The 20101-nt window shown below is 37.5% G+C and overlaps 2 protein-coding genes across 5 annotated transcripts in view; one reads left to right on the top strand and one right to left on the bottom strand.

Annotated features, from left to right (window-relative positions):
* LOC103153283 (nuclear receptor coactivator 7) overlaps positions 1–7161 on the top strand; it is a 20246-nt gene extending 13085 nt beyond the window's left edge. For all 4 annotated transcript variants that reach the window (XM_016661840.1, XM_016661839.1, XM_007574136.2 and 1 more), the window contains 8 exons: positions 1010–1341; positions 1691–1826; positions 2690–2858; positions 2934–3050; positions 4184–4336; positions 4420–4515; positions 5422–5495; positions 6463–7161. In XM_016661840.1, coding sequence (XP_016517326.1) covers positions 1010–1341; positions 1691–1826; positions 2690–2858; positions 2934–3050; positions 4184–4336; positions 4420–4515; positions 5422–5495; positions 6463–6598 — 1213 coding nt within the window. In that variant the 3' untranslated portion in view covers positions 6599–7161. The remainder of the gene's footprint in view (positions 1–1009; positions 1342–1690; positions 1827–2689; positions 2859–2933; positions 3051–4183; positions 4337–4419; positions 4516–5421; positions 5496–6462) is intronic.
* Positions 7162–7818: 657 nt separating this feature from the next.
* Positions 7819–19456, bottom strand: selenon (selenoprotein N). The gene is made up of 12 exons (XM_007574138.2): positions 19032–19456; positions 17663–17780; positions 16752–16882; positions 16463–16675; positions 16261–16385; positions 13763–13900; positions 11867–11948; positions 10709–10897; positions 10538–10643; positions 9704–9816; positions 9523–9624; positions 7819–9101 (listed from the first exon to the last, which is right to left on the bottom strand). Exons 1-12 carry the CDS (start codon positions 19215–19217, stop codon positions 8934–8936), a joined length of 1671 nt encoding a protein of 556 aa, XP_007574200.2. The 5' UTR covers positions 19218–19456; the 3' UTR covers positions 7819–8933.
* Between the last annotated feature and the right edge of the window lie 645 nt (positions 19457–20101).

Here is a 20101-nt window from a genome sequence, read left to right as displayed (position 1 = left end):
AATGCGCATGCGCGGGCATGCGTACTGACTGCATGTATGCTATCCTGACAGCGTATGGCTGTCTGACAAAACAGCGGCGATGTAGCAAAAGAAAAACGGTCCAGAGTCCGGTTTCGTATATAAAATGCACGTTATGGGGTTCTGTTTTGAAATATAAACACCTGACAAACTCCTTAAGTAACATTATGGGGGGGAAAAACCCCATAATGCCAATAAGCCAGGTTATTTTAAGAGCTGTCGTGAGTTAATGCACCTCATTTAGCGAAGTTTTAACCTTCGGTCAAGAGCAACTGCAGGCTATTTCTGTACGAGTATCTCTGAGGAATTAAGTGTTTCACATAGTATTTTCCTCTTTTATTGTTCTATTCAACAACATAAGAGATTCCCGGTTGATTGTGAGAAAACAACAACTTTCTGTTTATTTGGTCAATATTTATGCTACAACGGCGTAATAGGGCTATTGTAGATGGAAAAAGGGAGTAAATTTCCGACAAAAACAAGGATATTTTTATTAGCTACAAGTATCTAAAATTTGCAAGAAAAAGCTCAGAAATGTTTAAGTTAATCTAGGAAATATTTATGGAAAAAAAGAATTGGGTTAGAAAAGAGTTTCAAAAGTAAAAAAAAATTAGACTTTTAAAACTCAGAAATTTCCTCTTTTCCTAGAACATTTTCTAGCTAATTTTCAACTATTCAAACTCAGAAATTTCTTTGTTTATTCTAGAAAATATCTGAGATTAATCTTTTTTTTTCTATCTGCAATGTCCCAAATACACCATCATATAATTCACCTGATAAAATAATATTTAAATTTAACTACTTTTTTATTCAGCATATTATAAAAAAATTAGTTATTTATGTTATGAAAAGATGGATGATTTTCTTGTTACAAGAGAAAACTGGTTGATTGATAAGCTCAGCCAACTTTACATTCAGTTATTAATTGATAACGCGCCTCCTTAGTTCAAAGAAAAAGCTAAAATAGCTGATTTTGTTGTTTTCATTGCAGAAGGAGAGGAAAAGCAAAGAACATATTCCAGAAGCTCAAATCCACCAAGAGCCATGGAGGCAAAAAGCCGGAGGATTCCCCCCCGGCGCTGGTTTCTGCGGCTCCGTCGCTGCTGCCCAGTCCCACCCTGAGCCTCACCAACCAGGTTCCCCAGCAGGACGAGGCGGACAGCAGAGACACGGACGATGTGGACGGGGGGCTGGACGGCGGCTCGCTCAGGGTGCTGACCGAGGAGCCTGTGGGCGGCCTGGCCGTCCTGAGCAGCGCCGCCACTTTCTGCTGCGGCGGACCAGAAGACACGGAGAAGTCATCAGAGAAGAGTCAGACTGAAGGTGAGGCTGGAAGACATGGCGTTTTAAAACTGAAACCACGAAGCTCAACAATAAACTCAGCTTTTTTTTATAGGTTAGATTTTTTTTATAAGGATAGGTTCGGTTTTTATAGGATACTGATGTGTAAATCATCCCACATCCCAAAGTTAGAAATGTTTAGTGTATTCTAATCAACTGGACCAGGATTTGTGTCACTCTTTCTTTAAAAAAGTTTACTATTTTAATTTATCATTGTTAAAAATAACTGTTTTCCATCTGGGTCTAACTACTGGTGGAAAGCCATCTGCTCTTTTACGTCTGCTGGTTTCATGTTGGCTTCTTCTTCTCTGGACGTCTATTTGCCTTCCAGCTCCTCGAAGGCCGTCGGCGGGAAGTCTCGGGGGTTTGATGTTCGTGCGACTGCGGGTTCAGTCGCCTGCGGGGAAGAAGAGTTCAGCTAAAACTTTACCCAGGAGGGACACCTGGCTCGCTCTGACACAAGAAAGGTACAGAAATGAAAAACAATACCTACAGCAAAACCCACACACAAAATATGTTAAGAAATATTGACTTTTATAAAGGTTTTTCCTCAATTTTATTCAGTATTTCTCACTTTCGGTTAGCATAAGTGCTAACCTCTCACCTTCTGATTGGTGTGGGTTGAATGTTTATTGTTTTGTAACTGAACCGAAAACACCAAATTCCACGTCACATCTACATGATAAGGTTGTCAAAGTCAAGCTAGCATAACTGAACTACTTCCCTCACTATTTTTTCTCCTAATTAAAACTTTTTCGTGACGTGTTGTAGCAAAGCTCTGTGTCCCTTTTCTTTTATAGATCAGGCGTACATTTAAGATTTAGCGCATTTTGTTGGTAACTTAACAGCTAAAACCAATGCTAGTCATCGTTAGCTAGCAGTTTTTGCCCTCCAGCAGGAAATGGGGTTGGGATCCATGCGAAGTCACGCTGCAACTGGTCTATAAGAACTGATGGTTAATGTTGAAAGAAACTTAAATGTTTTGCTTTTGACGCAAAGAGATTTTGTCAGATTTATTTGTTCTGCTTTTGTTTTTTTGTTTTTTGTTTTTTTGTTTTTTGTTTTTTTGTTTGCATTGCATCTCTGCTGTTTTTACTAAAGTAAATGAATGATTCCAACTCATTTAAAGTCACCACTTGTTAACAGGTGAATTTTTAACTTTTTAACATGCAGATTTGCTATTTTTTCCTCGTTCGAATAAGAGAGAAGCTCAGGAAAAGCAGACCTGATATTAAATGCTGTCTTCCTCACAGCAACGTCTCCTTTCTGCTGCAGCTGTCGCTGTTGTTTGTCATCCCAGTAATCCTGACTCATCCTGCTCTCCCTGCAGCTCCGACGAGCTGCGCTCCTTCCTGCAGCTTCGCCGGCCAGACCTGCGTCTCCTGGACGGGGAGGAGGAGGCAGACCACGAGGAAGAAGAGTTCGTTCTCATAGAGGACAGAGCAGAGGAGGATGAAGAGATGTTTCAGACGCTGCGCGGCTCTGGAGACGACTGGGAGGTGAGCGGGAACCTTTCCTACCTGTGGATTAAAAACCAGAGGAGCTAATTTAGCTTCTGTGTTTCTTCTTTGGAGTTGGTGTTGATGGAGGAGAATAAAGACAAGCTGGGCGCGATGATCGACAGGGAACCCGAAGGGGTCGGTAACGTCGTGGAGAACAGCCGCGTTCTGCAGGTTTCACATGTCAGAGAGGTGAGCGACGCTCCGCCATGTGATCCCACTGTTGACACAAAGCACACATGCACTTTGAAAAGGCTCGACTTAGTTGAGCTCAAAGGTTTAATTACTGCTTTGTTGCTTTTAATTCACTTTAAAACTTAGTACTTTCAGTGAAATTGTGATTACATTAGCGACAATCCACTAATCGATTAATCTGTTGGTTATTCTGTATAATATTGGAAATACATTCATGAAATGCAAATAAACAAATGATTTAATTCCTCTACCAGTAAGGAACATCTTTAGTACGACATCTTTTTAACTTAAATGCAAATTTTTGTACAGCTTTAGCTGAATTTCTGCTCTGACTGTGTTGTTCTTTCAGCAAATGGCCTTTTTTTGGTCTGTCTTACTTCAGTTCACAATTAATCAACAAATTAAGTAACTGACAATTATTTCAATAATCACTTAATCATGATTAAGCCGATTAATAATTTCAGGCGTCAGTGAGCAATGCTCTGTTATTTGATCCGACTGCTGAAGCACAGACTCGATTTAAAGGTTTTACTGCTGCTGCGTTTCTCTTATTTCACTTTAAAATGTAGAAATTTCAGATAAGTTACGGTTATGTTAGGGCTCCGACAAATTATTTATTAATCGATTAGTCTATTGGTTATTCTGATGATTAATCAGACTAAAAAAAGTTATTTCAGATTTTTTAAATCAATATTAGAAAAACATTAATGAAATGCAAATAAACAAATGATTTAATTCTTCTATGATTAATCGATTACTAAATTAGTTGCTGATTATTTCAATAATCAATTAATCATCCCTCCCTTATTGATTAATTATCTGCAGATCAACTCGTTTTAGGAACTCAACCAGATAAATATTTCACACTTTTTGACTTTAAATGTTAACTTTGTAAAGTTTATGTGGGAGATACAGTCAAGGTTTGTAATAATTAAACTTTTCTGGCTTGTGTAAACAAACGTTGAGGATTAAGTTCAAATAAATGAGGTCAAATAAAACATTTACAATTTGTTTTTCTTATTCAACCTGAAAAAAAAAAACTATAAGTTAAAATGTTTCACATGCTTTTGATCTGTTGCATAAAATCCCTGAAGGTTTTGGTTTTTAAGTGGTAAATGTGTTTTTTCCAGCTGTGTAAGGAGCTTCCTGCCAGGACGGTGGGCCGCGCCTGGCAGCTCGCTTACAGCACGTCCCGGCACGGCGCCAGCCTCAAGTCTCTCTACAGGAAGCTCAGCAGCACCGACTCTCCTGTGCTGATTGTCATAAAAGATGCTCTGGATGAGGTAAAAACTGTGACAGAAACTATAAATGTGGTGCCGTCTGGTTTTATCGGCTGTTTTTGATCGATTGTGAACGAATCCATCAGCTTTTTGGGGCCTTCCTGTCTGATCCTTTGAGACCCAGTGAGACGTTTTACGGTACTGGAGAAACCTTCCTGTTCATGTTGCATCCTCGTTTTAAGGTAAGCTAATAAAAGAGAGGCTAACTGGAACAAACTGCAGCTTTTCATGTTATTATTAAGGGGAAACTTTTCCTTGTGAGATTTCATTATAACTTAGAGTAGATTAGTATGGAGGTTACCAAAGAGCATTAAACTTTATTATCACTTAATATATAACTATGATATATTAAATTGTATTTTATAACATAATTTTTTTGTATTATAAAAATTTATATTTTTATAATACAATTTTGATTATGAAAATATATAATATTTCATATTAATCACATCCATTTTTTTCTTGTCAACCATTTCAGTTGCATTTAAATAAGTTATTTTATTTAAATGTATTTTATTCTATTTTTTTCCATTTCTATTCCCCATAGCGCCCCCTGGCGGCCCCAGTTAAAAACCCACTGTATTAGAAAGCCCTGCAAAGCTAAAATATCTGTACCTTTTATTTATTTTTTCGTCTTGTATCATCAAACCTTTTTCAATGTTTTTTAAAATTTGTTTTTAAATGTTTCATGTGTTTTTACTGTTTTCCTCTGCTTATCTGGGAAAATGTATCAAATGTTCATTTAACTCCAAACATTCTTTCTTTTTTACTTTTTTTCTAATTTTGCTTGTCTTATTCTCATTTTATTTTCACTAGTCCATCAAAGCAGCTGAAAATGAGTAAGGCTGTTAAACTCTGAAAACAATGCATCTGCTGTCCAATTAGGCATTACATTAATTAATTGCCTGATAATTAAAACAAGCTCTATAATTCCCGTTTGCATGATTTTTTTTTTTCTCGTTCTTCCAAAAAGCTGGATGATAAAAGTCTACAGAGTCTTGCTTTGGTCTTGTTTACAGAGACTTAATAATTCATGTTATTTGTTTCTTTTGCTGATTATTTATTTTGGATATTTAAAATGTGTTCAGAGCTTCAGGTGGACAGGAGAAAACTCCTTCTTCATTAAAGGAGACCTGGACTGCTTCGCTGTTGGCGGCGGAAGGTAAAAATGTTTTCAGCTTTGCATTTCGTCTGTTTTAGGATGAAATAATCCTTTATTAGTCCCACATGTGGGAAATTTAGGCTGCTTGGCAGAAAAGTTGGAACATTCTGCAGGGTTTTCATTTACCACTTAAGCCATTTTTTAAAATACAATATCAGAAATACATAAAAAGATGCAAATAAATAATTCAGTTACTTTTTTAATAAGAAAAATTAACATTTTAGAATAATGTAAGAATAATATGTGGCAGCTTGTATTGAAAATTAAAATTTACAATAAAATACACCTTCTAATAAAAGAAATATGTAGAAAATAAGTTTACTTGAATGCTCAGTTTGCTGTTCTGTTGACCTTTGATTCTGTATACAGATGTTAGCAATTAATCGATAACTATATTAGACAATTATATCAAATCAGTTAGTGATGATTAATCATTTTTACTCATGATTAATTGATTGCTAAATTATTTGACATTTATTTAAAGAATCGATTAGTCTTGATTCATCGTTTCTAATTTTGGTTAATCAATTACTAAGTTAGTTGACGATTATTTTGATATTCAATTAATCATGATTAATTGTGATCGTGAGTAATGACTTATTAAATTAGTTGATTAGTTCAGTAATTGATTAATGATGATTAACTGATTACTAAATTACTTTACTTTTATTATTTTAATAATTAAATGTAAATTGCGTAATCATGATTAATCATTACTAAATAAATTGATAATTATTTTAATAATTGATTAATCATGATTAATGGATTTACTATTTTTAATTAGTCACAATTAATCTTTACTAAATTAGTTGACAATTATTTCAAAACTCAATAAATTATGATTAATCAAATAATTGTTTTACTAATTGTGATTACTTGGTTAACATTATTTCAGTAGTGATTAATCTGATTAATCGTTCCACTGCTGCTGCTCACCCAGCCTCTGTGCGTCTCTCTCTCCCCCCAGCGGTCACTTCGGGCTGTGGGTCGATGAGAACCTGTATCTGGGCCGCAGCAGTCCCTGCTACACCTTCAACAACTGCTGCCTCTCTGAAACAGACGATTTCCGCATCATGGAGCTGGAGGTCTGGACGTTCAGCTGAGGACATGGCTATTCGCCCAGAAGAAGAAACTCGTCTATGTAGATCACGTCTATATAGATGTATATTACCAGACTGTCCTCAGCCAAACTGAGTGCTCTTAATGTAAATTAGCATCCTCATATTGTTTTATAATTGGACATTAATACGTGTAAATACAATCCTGCCTTGTTAATGCATGACTAATGTTAAAATACGTACGAGATCTGAGGAGTTCATCTGCTCTTCATCAGTGCTGATCATGTCTGCGGTTTTTCGTCCAGCTGGAACAGAGACGATGCGTTTTTTTCTGTTCTACGGTAAAACGGCATAGAAACTGGACGAGCGTCATCACTGCTGCTAAAGACTCTGACTGATTCAGACATCATTCAATGGGTTAATGCATGGAAATCTGCACAATGTGAATTTGAATGGTTGTTTCATGGATCTGCACGGCTGGTAAAACGTTTGCTTTGACTCGTCATCACCTGCACAGACGCCATTTTGTTTAATGACACCTACAAACTATGTTTTGTTTAAGTTGGAGTTATTATATACAATGAAGTATTACAGCCATACTAACAAAAAAACTAAAAAAAATTATTTATGAGTAAAGTCATAGTACTATGGCTTTATTATCAATACTATGAATAAAGTACTACTAAATTAATTTATCGATTCATCTATTCAAACTATAAGTCATAGTATGAGAATAAAGTCATAGTATGAGAATAAAGTCATATTTTAAAAATAAAGTATTACAAAAATGAACTCAAAACAATTCAAGACCAATCATGACTTTATTCTCATGACAGTTTTATATTGCAACTTTATTCTTGTATTATTTTGATTTTATTTCAGTTTACTCTTATTATTAAAGGCCGTTGGAAACAAATTACGAGACTTGACCCTCATATTTTCATTTTCTTAGCGTGGCCCTAATGCTGTCGCACTTATATGACACAATTTGGTTTAAAAGGCAAAACTTAATTCACAGCTTTGAATTTATTGGTAATTTTCTCTAATCAAAACTCTTCCTCCTAATATTTGGTTAGACATTTCTTTGCAGCTCCAGAGAAACGACACTTTTGCATGGAAACCACAGATTTCCATGGATTAACCCACTGAATGATGTAAGCCAGGCAGATCGGTCAGAGTCTTGTAAATCTGGATGGATATTTGACTTCTCCTCCTTTAACGCTTGTGACCAGAACTGTTTAAGGAAAAAAATAGACTCATTTGTATAGAAAATGTGTATTTATTATGAAAAAATGGCACTAATAGTTCAGGGAATAACTCGTTTCTCCAAAAGGCTTTGCACAGGAAACTGAAATGACTTGGTTAAAGTTTTGGAAGGTTTGTAGTAACCAACTTGTTTTATACTCAAATGTAAATTAATCACATAACTGAGGCATGAGATGAAAACAAAAAAGTTTCTTGTCTAATACAGTAAAGCCGGCTCTATACCCAAAACATCTTTACAGTTAACACATCAGTTTTGTCTCCTGTATGAAGCAAGTGGAATAAACGTGAAACAACGCTCTTTGGTCTGATCACATTAATATCTGCACACTACACATTTTTATACAATAAATGAAAGAACAAAATCTATATTTTATGTACCAGAGTTTGAGTGTTTTGCTCCTCCAGCCGCATCGGCAACAACATCAGGCGTCCCCCGGCTCGGAGAGCTTTCAGGCGACGACGTCACAAAATGCACGAAACACGGCTGGAGCAGCTCAGACGCTTCAACACGGCAAAGCCAGGAGGAAGACCCACTGTCTGCACAAAGGTTACTTTAACCAGGGCTGAACGATTAATCGTGATTAATCAATCTATGAAATAATCAACTAATTTAGTATATGATTAATTGCCAACTAGATTACACTGTGATTAATTGATCGGATTGATTAATTTGATTAATCGAATTAAATGCAATTAATTTCTGAAATAATCGTGAACTAATTAAGTAATTAATCATTAACTGGTGTATACAGAATTACAAAAGAACATGTGCACATCAGTAATTAAGCAAAAACTGTAAATAGTATATATACACACATACATTCACTTCATTTTAGACAATAAAATGGTTGTTTTCCAATTATTATTTTAATTTGACTAATGATCTGTTTATATTGATCTACCAAGAAATGTGTTGTTATTGATTATTGTCCAGTCCTATGTCAGAATAAATTACAGATTACTGAATTTGCAGCCCTAATTTTACTACAAAAAGTGTTTAAGTAAATAAAAACTAAGCGGAAAAAATGAGAAAAAAAAACTTTTTCTGCTGCAGACAGATGAGAAATCTTCTCTAAATGCTCGCCGGTGTCAGTTGCTGTGAAATACACCATTATTACTGGGTTATGTAGTCCTTTGCTTTCACCAGGCCCTCCTTCAGGAAGTTGATGTACGTGGATGTGGAGGGGTCCTCGAACCCCCCAGAAAAGCTGAAAGTTGCCCCTTCGTCCTCTGGTTTCATTGCTGTTTGGTCGAGGAAGTAGTTGGCGTTGATGTGGTGGACCTGAGGAATTCACAAGAAAGCCATTTCCGTTCTTATCTCTTCAGGAAAGGAGGCTGCATGTCCCTGAACAACAAACTAATACCAAGAGTCCAAAGCAAAAATAGTTCAGGGCAGTTTGGTTACAGAACAATGAACAATTATTATTCTCAAGGTTATTTATAACACTGGACGCATGCAACCTGCTGCAGATTCTCCCAACATGTACTTACTAATTAACATTTTGACACGAGTCGTATAGTGAATATACTGTATTGATCCCTACAGGGAAGTAGCTTATTAGTGCACCACTATCAGATAAAAGTAAGTAAAAGCCATTTCAAGTCATTGCAAGTAATTTGTAATGAAAAATTACAGTTACAATAAAATCTACTTTCTAATCAAATAAATGCAGAGAAACCAAATCAGTTGACTCGATATTTACAATGGTTCCATTGGGCAGCGCCACCAACATCTCCACTGGGAAGCTGTACTTCTCCAGATGTAACTGGGCCTTTTCGCTCAGCGCAGGGTTCTGCTCGTCAGCCTGAAACAGAAGCAAACAGAGCAGTTGTGTGGCTGCACAGCAGCCAAGTGGTTTCACTGGTTCTCCACTGGGGGCTCACCTGCATGTTCTCCAGCTCTTTGACCAGAGACCAGCTGCTGATGAAGCTCTGGTTGAGCAGAGCGAGGACGGGCGAACTTTCCAGGACCGTCTCCCGGAGAGTTCGCCCCGAACCTGCAGACATTTAAACACAAACTGAAGGTGAAAAAGGCAGAAAAACCTGTAGAATCAAGAAATAACATCAACCTGTCTGACCAGTGGTGGGGATAATTCTGCTAATGTGCTAATAGCGGAGCTAATTTTTAGCTTACCGCTTTAGCTTTGCAGGTTTTCTGACCAAAGCCCTTCAGTGGTCAGTTAGGTAAAAATTAATAGCTAGCTCAACAGCTACAAAACTGAAACCACGAGTAAAAGATGCTAAGTTTAGCATGGTTAAAAATACTGCTTAAGGATTAGCTTCAGCTAAATAACGTGGTGATGTAAAACTTCACTTTTAGCAGAACTAGTGTTCATGATTAGAACTTTAAGGTTGTGCAACGACTTTAACATGGTCAAAGTTAGCACTTTAGCATTAGCTTCCCCTAGATACCATGTTGGTGTAGCTCTTTAGCATTAGCAGAACTAATATTTATGATTAAAGCCACTGGGTTGTGTGCCAACATGCGAGCCAACGTTAACATGGTTAAAAGTTAGCACTTGAACATCAGCAGAACAAATGTTTGTGATTAGAGCCCTCAGGTTGGGCGCCAACATGTGCGCTAACTTTGTGTTTTAGCATTAGCTGTCCTTGCTGGAAAGTGTGGGTGAAAATTCCTCACTCATTGACAGTTATCGTTAAAGCTGGATGGCTGTAGTTGCTAATCTTGTAAAATTAGCTCCACATTAGCGACATCACCTCAGCAGGACTGATCATCTAAAGCTCCCCAGAGCAGAATCGAATGGACCAGCTTCTTCTCCGATTCGGCTCGCTCAAAAGCCTCTGCAAAAGGCAAGTATGGGACCTGCAAACACATAGCAGTCAACAACAACCCACTGCTGCTGTTCAGCCTCTCTAATGGACGTTTACCTTCTTAAATGGGTAGAAAGTGACCTCCAGGTGGTGGGAAGCTTCCTCCTGACTGATCGCCGAGGTCCAGGGAATTTCCTCAAAGACGAACTGGATCGGTTCGCTGCGTCCGTCCCGGCTGTCGATGACGTTTCCATCCTCGTCCACAATGACAGAGGGAGTGGAGGGGCCTATAGACCGCAGTTCCAACTGCAAACAAAACAGTTTTCTACTGACGCTGACCTACAGTGGATCTAAACAGGGCTGTTAAAATAACCAGACTTCAACCGTTTTTCATATCTATATTCAGATCTGCAGGGGGCAAAGTGCAAGAATCAAAAAATTACAATAAGCTGGTTACTTTAGTACAGAACAAAATTAGGGCCACCGAAAAATTCTGACTTTAATCTCAGAATCCAACTTTTTCTCAAAATTTTGACGTTAAACTCAGAATTCCGAATTTAATTTCTGACATTTTTCTCAGAATTCTGCCTTCTCAAAAACTCAACTTTGTTCTCAAAATTCCACATTTAATCTCAGAATTCTGGTGTTTTTCTCAGAAATCCAACTTTTTCTCAAAATGTGGAGTGTGGAAAGTGCAGGTTTACAAATCCTTAGAAGAAACAATGTGAGGACTATAAACATACCAAGAATATTTGGTTATTTTTTTGGGATTTTGACACATTGACAGACTTAGAATTCTTGGTTTAAGGTCAAAATTCTGAGAAAAATTTTTATTTTCAGTTAATGAATTTCTTAACAGAATCAATATTAATCAAACAAATGTGTGCCAAATAAGCAAAAAAAAAATTAGCTTCATAAGAATACAACAAGTTAATTTCTATCAATTAAGTTTGATTTTGTTAATGTCAAACTTAATTGATAAGGGAAGAGCAGGTTGATCTTTGGTGATTAATGGAAACTTGAAATATTTGCTATCAATAGTTTCAATAAAAATTAAACTATAGAAAAAATGGATATAAAAACAGTTGCTTGTGGTCTGAATTAAATTTAAAAAAGTAGTCAGGTTAACTTAAACAATGAAAACTTTTATCTACTCAGCTCAGCAGGAAAAAACTGGAAATAACTCCAAGAGATTAGACAGTATTTTCTATTGTTACAAAGCAACGAGAAGTGATTTAATGATTCCTGCATGCGGGAGTAAACGTTCATTCATACCTGTGGCAGGTAACCGATGTCCACCTCCATGTTGCTGCTCTCGCTGGCGCCATACAGCCACTCCATGTCCACGTTCAGAGACCTGCGGCACAGCAGGACACCTCACACCAGTTGCATTTCCTTTACAAATGAGCGCAAATGTCGAAAAAACATAACTGCGGTGTTTCCATTAACTTAGAAACGCAATTAAAATCACACTTAACTCCATAGACATAAATACGTAGATGCCTCATGGAGCGGGTTGGCCCGTTGCTGCGATACGTCACAGCGTCCGCCATATTGAATGTGGAATATGTGCCAGTAAGCTAATACAAGTGAACCCTTTATAAAGTGCCGTTCTACAAAGTATTTTAAATTAATACCTGCTATTGACACATTTTCTCACACACATTAGTATATTTGGCAATCAAAGAAATGACTAAAGAGAGCGTTTCTAACTTTTGAGAAAATTATTTTCTTGTATTTATTTTTATACATTATTGAGAAATTACTTTTGATTTATAAATCAGTCATTGTCAAACATTAAACTACATATTTTTCTTACTTTTTTCAGAGAATAAATATTTATTACAGTATGCCAACTCTGACAGCAAATACTTAAAATAATTCTAACAGAGTAAATATTTTTTATGTCATTACATAAGCTGTATTAATACACTCATACTTCAGATTGAGATATTTAAAAATACACATAAAGTGAAAGAATAAAACATTTTATTGTACTGGGAACGCTGGTCACAGGCTTCAGTCTGCTGGTCTCATTGGGAGAACTCAATGACTTCTGAGACGTCCTGGTTCACAGGCTAAAGCCAAGGATAAAAGAGAAATTATCCAAAATTGTAATAGAAAATACATACATGTTCCCTTCACATTCAGAAAAAGACATTTTCAGCATGTTGGGCTCTGACTCGTAGCATCTTTATAGCTAAATACCGACATGGTGAAGCTGAGCTGGAAACAGACTGAAGAACTGCAGCTCCAGCTCTGATCCTGACTGATCTTTCCTCACTAAAACCTCTGGTTTTTAATTAACTTCTCCTCTAACAGCGGTTTCTCATCAGCTCTCTCTCATTAGAAAACAGCATGAAAACGTTAGCTGCTACGCTAACAATCAGCGGTTACTTCGGGCCAATTTAGCTACTTAGGAAATATTTTTCGGTTGTTTAGAAGCGAATTTCTGGCTGCAAAGTCAAGTAATTCTGATCTTTCATCCTTACCTGTGAAAGGTAATGCCATTGAATCCAGTTTGTTTCGTAAAACGGTTGAAACACACAGAACAGGACTTGATGAGCTCCAACCGCTCTTCTGCCACATATAAGATGGCGGACGCTGTTACGTACCACTCAGCGCTCCATGAGGCGTCTACGTATTCATGTCTATGAGTAAGTCTGTTTTTGCCGCGCCATCTTCCTCCTACCACTTCCGGCCGTCGTCTTCTTCGTGGTTTGCGCCAGTACCGACATCCGGTTGTTGATCACGTGACTCTTATGACGCAAAAACGTATTTTGCGAAATACAGTTATTTCAATGCGGCCAAAAACCATCTTGTCCATGCGTCAAAAAATACAATTTATTTCGAAATTTACGTGTTTTATTTAAGTGAATTTATTTTCAAAATATCAAATTGCGCAATTATTTGGTCAAGGAAAACGCAGCTACAGTAGCTGACGCCGATGTCTCCTCGCCAGCTGCTGACGAGGCTAATGCCTCTGACAGATGATGGTAATTGTTAATATAATTTCATAACTGTTTACATCAGCCGCTGCCATGATTTTTAATGACTTATCGCGTGACCAAGCCAATTCACATGTGACTTTAGTTACATTTCTTATTTAATGTAAACACCGCTAGCGTGGCCGAGCAGCACAGACGGAAAACACACAGCAGCGGCTTTTACCTGTTACTGGGGACATAAAGGTGGAAGTGACGGACGTGGGAGGCGTCTTTAGAGATGACGATGTTTCCGGTGAACTGACCCGGAGTGAACCAGAAGGGAAAGTTTGGAACATCATTGAGCTGAAACTCTGCGTGAATCCTGCAAGTGTGAACACAATGAGAGTCTGAGCTTGTATTACACACATTTCAATGCAAGAGTGACGTATTAATATAGATTTGTGGAACGAAGTACTTGTACTTCGTTACCTATTCTTCTGGATGGATCTGTATTAAGGTTGATAGGACTGAAGCCTCCCTGAGAGCCGTTCTGTGTTCTTGTAATGCTCTGTGTACACTGCAGTAGCTATTATTTTATTTCATTAAAATATATATACATATTTTTTAAATTGGCGAATAAATAAAACAAGAATGCAGAGCATTATCATTGCTCTTTGTTTTTGTCTCCTGTCATGGTGGCAGACATTGCAGCAGGAGCGATGATGAGAACAGTCTCCTTCTGCTTGGTTACTTCTTGCTTGTTGCGCTCTGGACAGTGTTCATAATTGAGCATTGTTTACCGTTAATTGATGTGTTTAATAGTGCAGACAGTTGTGGTTTCTGACATTGGCAGTATGGGCAACCGCACAGGGCGTTATCTTTTTAGGGATGGCAGGAGACCTCAGTGGATTGTGCTACAGAGATGAAAGCAAAACAAAATGAAGAAGAGTTTGAATTGATACTGGTTAAATTAATTTCAGCTCTAAGTATTTAATATCTGGGTGTTTTTAGGGGAACGTGGATCTTTCAGATCAATTAAAGAAGCAATTTTGATAGGTGCACTTAATTTTATTGTGTCATGTAGTGCTGGGTGCTGGTCTTGGTCTTGATTTGGTCTCGGGTTCAGTGGTCTAGACTACAACTCTGCTACGTGGCTCCTTGGTTCCATGTCCTCCCCTGCCCACCCTTTCAGTTGGATTTCTTTCAAAATAAAAGCCACTAGTGGCAAAAAAAAAAAAAAAGTGAAGTTCATAATATGTTAGGACAGGAGACAAGATGTTTCCTTCCCTGAAATTATGATGCATTGAATCACATATTTAAGTCTAAACTATGTTACAGAGAGAAAACACAATAAAAACATGCTTTATCTGTGGTATTGCTCATTAAAATGGCACATTTTTAATGTATTAAAATTAAATACGATCGGTTCACTTAATGCGATCAGTTAATGCATTCAGCAAGTACTTTTACTTTTAATACTTAAGTATTTTTAAAAGCCAGTACTTTTTTACTTTTACTTAAGTAAAATGTTAATGTGGTAGTTTTACTTTTACTTGAGTACATTTTTGTCTGTGTATTTGTACTTTTACTTAAGTACATTTTTTGAGTATTTTCTCCACCACTGAAGTCCAGAGTTTCACTATAAACTTCAAAAAGTCTAATTTCTTCCCATTTATTCCAAAATTATTAGTTTACAATTATGTGTTAAGATTTCAGGTTCCAGAATTCTGCACAAGCAAAAAATTACTTCTCTAAACTAAGAGATTAACACCTAGTCCTGTTGTACTGATAATCTGTCAGAGTTGGTGTCTACGTCGCCTTTTTTTGGTTAACTGAACTGTGATGGCCAAATCCATGGCCACACTCTGAAGGCAGAAGTCGGTAACTCTTTTATGCACAATTTAGTTAACATGTGTATTTATATGAACTTTAAAGTTTAATTTGTTTGCGACTAACTTTGTTTTTTGCCGGTACTTACTGCCTTGGAGTGGCCAGACAAAAGATGGGGACCAGGGCTCAGTAGGCTTAAATGCTGATTGGACTGCACCACTAGTTCCTGCTGGCAGGGGAAATTTGTAGTTTCTTTATTTAGATAAGTTTTGTATTTAAGTAAATATTAGTATTTAAATTTAATATTTTTGATTTTCATTTTTTTGGGTTTTTAGTTTAGCCAAACTTAGCTGTACTGTTATTTGTTTTTGTGTTTGTAATTGTATTCTGTTTAGTTATCCCTATTGTGTCTTAATTGGTCTGATCAGCCATTATATAAACCCCTGTGTGTCGTTTCTTTGTTAGGTCAGTTATGTTTGTGCAGCCAGTTTGTTTACATTTTTGCCTGAGTTCAGTTTTGTTTCTTTGACCTCTTTTATGAGCTCAGTTTATCTGTTTGTCATTTATAATCTTTGGGTTAAAATAAAAAACCCTATTTTTCTAATTAATAACCTGTGACTCCTCCTGTTTTCAACTCGGTCCATCACATGAACTAAAAGGTCGACATAGTCAAGCTAGCATAACTGATATACTTACCTTTCACTCACTACTTTTTTGTAATTAAAACTTCTTCCTGACGTTATCTAGCTGTCACAGTGTGGACAGTTACTAGCAAAGCACTGCATCCCTTTTTCTTTTATATGTTAGACATACACTAGCCAAACTTAAGATTCAGTACTTCATGTTGACAACCTGACGCCGTTATGCTCCTAACAGAAAGCATTGGAAAACAGAAGCTGCTAGCTTCCTCACCTGAAGACGATGTCATAGTAAAAGTCGCTACTGGCTCGGATGCAGGCGACGGTTCCCTGCGGTGCAAACCTCGACTTGATGAAAGCCCGCGGGTGGAACATGCTCAGCAGGGAGTGGATCAGAACCTGCAGCAGAACCAGAACGTCGGATAAGAACAAAACCCAAACTAACTCAAACAGACTGATCTGGAGCGCTGGATCACCTCTTTGCCCTTTGGAGTGGGAGGGTGGTACCGATTGTTGGGCAGGTAGCCAGTGAAGATGTTGAGTTCGCTGGAAATCACCCACCATGCGTCTCCCGGCTCTGTTTTGCCCTTTGGGGGCAGAAACACCCGGAAGTGCCCGGCAGGGAACGAGGAGGAGGGAATGGCGGGGTGCGTCCAGGACCGGAGGCCACTCAGTGAGCTGTGAGAAACCTGCACAATAACGATACTGGTTCGTACATTTCAGCACCTTCTGGATGTTTTTATTGAATTTTGGTGGGGGGTTTACCCCGAGAAAGCCATCGCGGCTTTTCGTCATGGAGTCCAGCAGCAGAGGCTTCATGCTGGCCTCCAGAACCAGAGTCTCTCCGTTTGGGTCGTCGATCACATCCTCTTCCAAATCCACAGGCGCTGTGATCCCTGCAAGGAAAACACAGTTACAGCTTCTTGGAGAAGTACTTACATCCCCTAAACTTAATACAACCACAAACCTGAAGGTGTTTTATTGAGATTTTATGTGAAATGTCTGATTTGATTTGACTGACAAAAACAATAATTAGACTTGATCCATTATGCAAAATTTGCATTGTACAGATTTTTGTATTTTCATTTGGGCCTCTTCTGAAAACAGCCAAAGTATTTTAAAAAACAAACAGCCGTTTTTGGCAATAAATTAATGTTTTTTGGCAACATGATCATTCTAGCAAACTCTGGATTCAATAAGTATTTCTTGAAATTAACTAAATTAACATCTTTTCACATTGATGTAATTTGGCAGTGTACAAATAAAAACTGTTTCGATTTGACTGATAAAAAATAATATCCAAAGGGGACGTATTATGCAAAATTTACGTTTTCATACTTTCATCTGGGTTTCTACAGCTGATAAAAATCCAACCATCAATTTTTTGGCAATAATTTAATGCTCTTTGGGGTTTAGAAAACAAGCCGTTTCAAAAACATCCTGATTGTTAAGTCACATTCCACTGCACCGTTGCCTAGCAACGCCAGCCAAGTCCAGCCCTGTTACCTAGCAACCCAAGAAGAACTCCAGCAAGTTTTTGGTCGGTTGGTTTTACATGAAAGCATAATAGGTCACTTTTAAGGTCACAAATCACAGGGAACGGGTTGAATATTGTAGATAAACAGAAAGACTAAAGACTGGTTAAGAAATGAAAACAGACAGGTGAAAAGATTGACCTGTAAGCTTCTCTGCGATGGGTCTGAACTCCTCAGGACTCAGATAGAGGTCATGGTCTGTGTCCAGGGAGGAGAAGAGGAACAGGCCTTCGACACCCAGAGTCTGAACCGCCTCTTCCTGAGGAGCAACACGGATATTTATTTACATAAAAACAATTTAAAGATCACTAATCCTGAGCCAAAAGCTGGGACACCAAGTCATGACATCAGCTGAACTGAAATACTCCAGGGCACAAATAGTCACATGCTTAGATCATGAGTGTAGGCACAAAAAACATTTATTTACAAAAATTCAGCAATTCTATGGAGGAAGAATAGAGCCACTGAAAAAACAAGAGAATTCAGATTTTTATACAGATGAGCATCTGGGAGCAATCAGCTAATGAAAGAGACAGGAGAACAGCAAACTTTCAGGAGGAACGCATCAAATATCAGGGATTTTCTTACTTGGCTGAGGATGATAGAAACCTGAGATTATCATCATAATTCTGAGAAAAAAGTCAGATTACAGAGAAAATAAGTCAGAAATTCAAGCTCAAAATCTGAATTAGGAAAAAATGTCACAATTCATAGATTATAGTCAGAACTCTAATGTTAGTCTTAATCCGGATTTCCCCCCCAAAATTTCTAAAATTAAAATCAGATTTCTGATAAATTCTAAAGAGTCAGAATTCCAAGAAAAGTCAAATTCATTTTTTTATTTTTTCCTCAGAATTCTGAGAAAATCAGAAATCTGAAGAAAAAAGTCTGGGTACTGAGAAAAAAAAAGTCTCAATATGGGAAAAAATTAATTTAGAAAAAAGCTTAAGAATTTGGAGAAAAAAGTCAGAATACAAAAAAGGTCAGAAAGGTTAATTCTGATCTTTAATTTTTCCACTGAATTCTGAGATTCTATTATTTTCTTCACAGAATTCCAATATTAAGATCAGAAACTTTGGGGAATAAAGTTATAATTCCCAGTTTAAAGTCAGAAATCTGCAGCGTTCGTTGTGCTGGATGGAGCCTGAGGAAGCATTATCTCCAGTCTGACCAGCCTTTCTGAAGGAGATGCGTGTCTGCCAGCAGCTCTACAATGGAGGGAGGCTGAGGAGGGGGTGCAACAACAACTTGGAGCCAAACTGCTGTGGACTTCAGGATTAGTGATGTTTTAGCAGCTGGCAGACAGACAGACCTACCCACCCAATTAAACCACAGCGGGGCCAGAAAACTGCTGAGGGGACTTTTAGGGGCGACATGTCAGAAAAACAGCGAGGAAAAATAACAAAAATCACATTTTTATGATTAATCCCAGGTTATTAAACGCAACTATGATTAATCCATAGTTGCGTTTAAACGCAACTGAGATGTAAATCCCTGAAGTGGATCTTACATGACGCCTGAGTAGCTGGGAGCTCTGGTAGTATTTTATCCCAAAACCAGCCAGAGGAACCGTGCAGACCGCCAGCAGGGTCCACATCCCTCCCCGGAACCAGGCTCCATATCCCGGACTCCTCTGCCCACTGTGCCCGGTGCTGCGCGCTCTCTCCGGGCTGCTTTTATCCACGTCTGCGGCCATGCTCGACCCCGCTTCAGGAGCTCATTGAAGCCTAATTAGCTGCTAAACCTGCTGCAGGCAGGGCTTCAAATAATACAAAGAAAACAACCGAAGAAGAAGAAGGGTTCGTCGGGAGAAGCGACTCGTTTCCAGCTGTTATTTCTCCTCCTGTCTGCACAGATTTCAGTTTCCACATCCAGACTGGAACCATATGGATGCGGTTACACGAATAAAGTTACTATCGCTGATCAACACGATAAAAGCCGGATGCTATGCAAACGGGGATACAAAATAAAAGCCCCGATGATCGAAAGACCATTGTGGGTACACTGAAAAAAAGAGAATGTACTCCTTTTTCTATCTACAAAAGCCCCTATGTGCCGTCATAGGTGGCTTCTTTTAGTTTTTGACAGTTTAAATTATTTTATAGGATCGCTTTTACATGAGCCATAAAATAAATAAACACACTGTGAAAAAATTAAACATATTTTTAACTAAAGTTTTCTTTAAATACTTTTATTTAAATTCATTATCTAAATATTTATTTTTAATTATTTCATGGGACATTTAATTGATGATTTCCTGGTGTTTTTATTTATTAAATTATTTAATTGAATAATTTAATATGTTTAATTATGTATTGGTACATTTAATTAAGTTTTTGACAATTTTATACATTTAATTTGCTAATGGTGTATTTATATAATTTTGCCACCCCTAGCACTCCATACTATCAATCAACTATGACTCAATATGCCTTCTTGCTTTATTTTTCTCATTACAAATAAGCTTCTTGCCATTATTTGCACTTCTTATTGTTTGCAAAGAGATTGTTTTTAACTTTGCATATTTAAATCCATGTATGACTGATCCATATTTTTTTCTCTAAATTAACCTACATTAAT

The sequence above is a fragment of the Poecilia formosa genome, unplaced genomic scaffold (genome assembly GCF_000485575.1).
Source record: "Poecilia formosa unplaced genomic scaffold, Poecilia_formosa-5.1.2 Scaffold345, whole genome shotgun sequence".
Classification (NCBI taxonomy): domain Eukaryota; kingdom Metazoa; phylum Chordata; class Actinopteri; order Cyprinodontiformes; family Poeciliidae; genus Poecilia; species Poecilia formosa.
The sequence above is the reverse complement of the archived record's forward strand: the minus strand, read 5'-3'. Positions and strand labels throughout refer to the sequence as shown.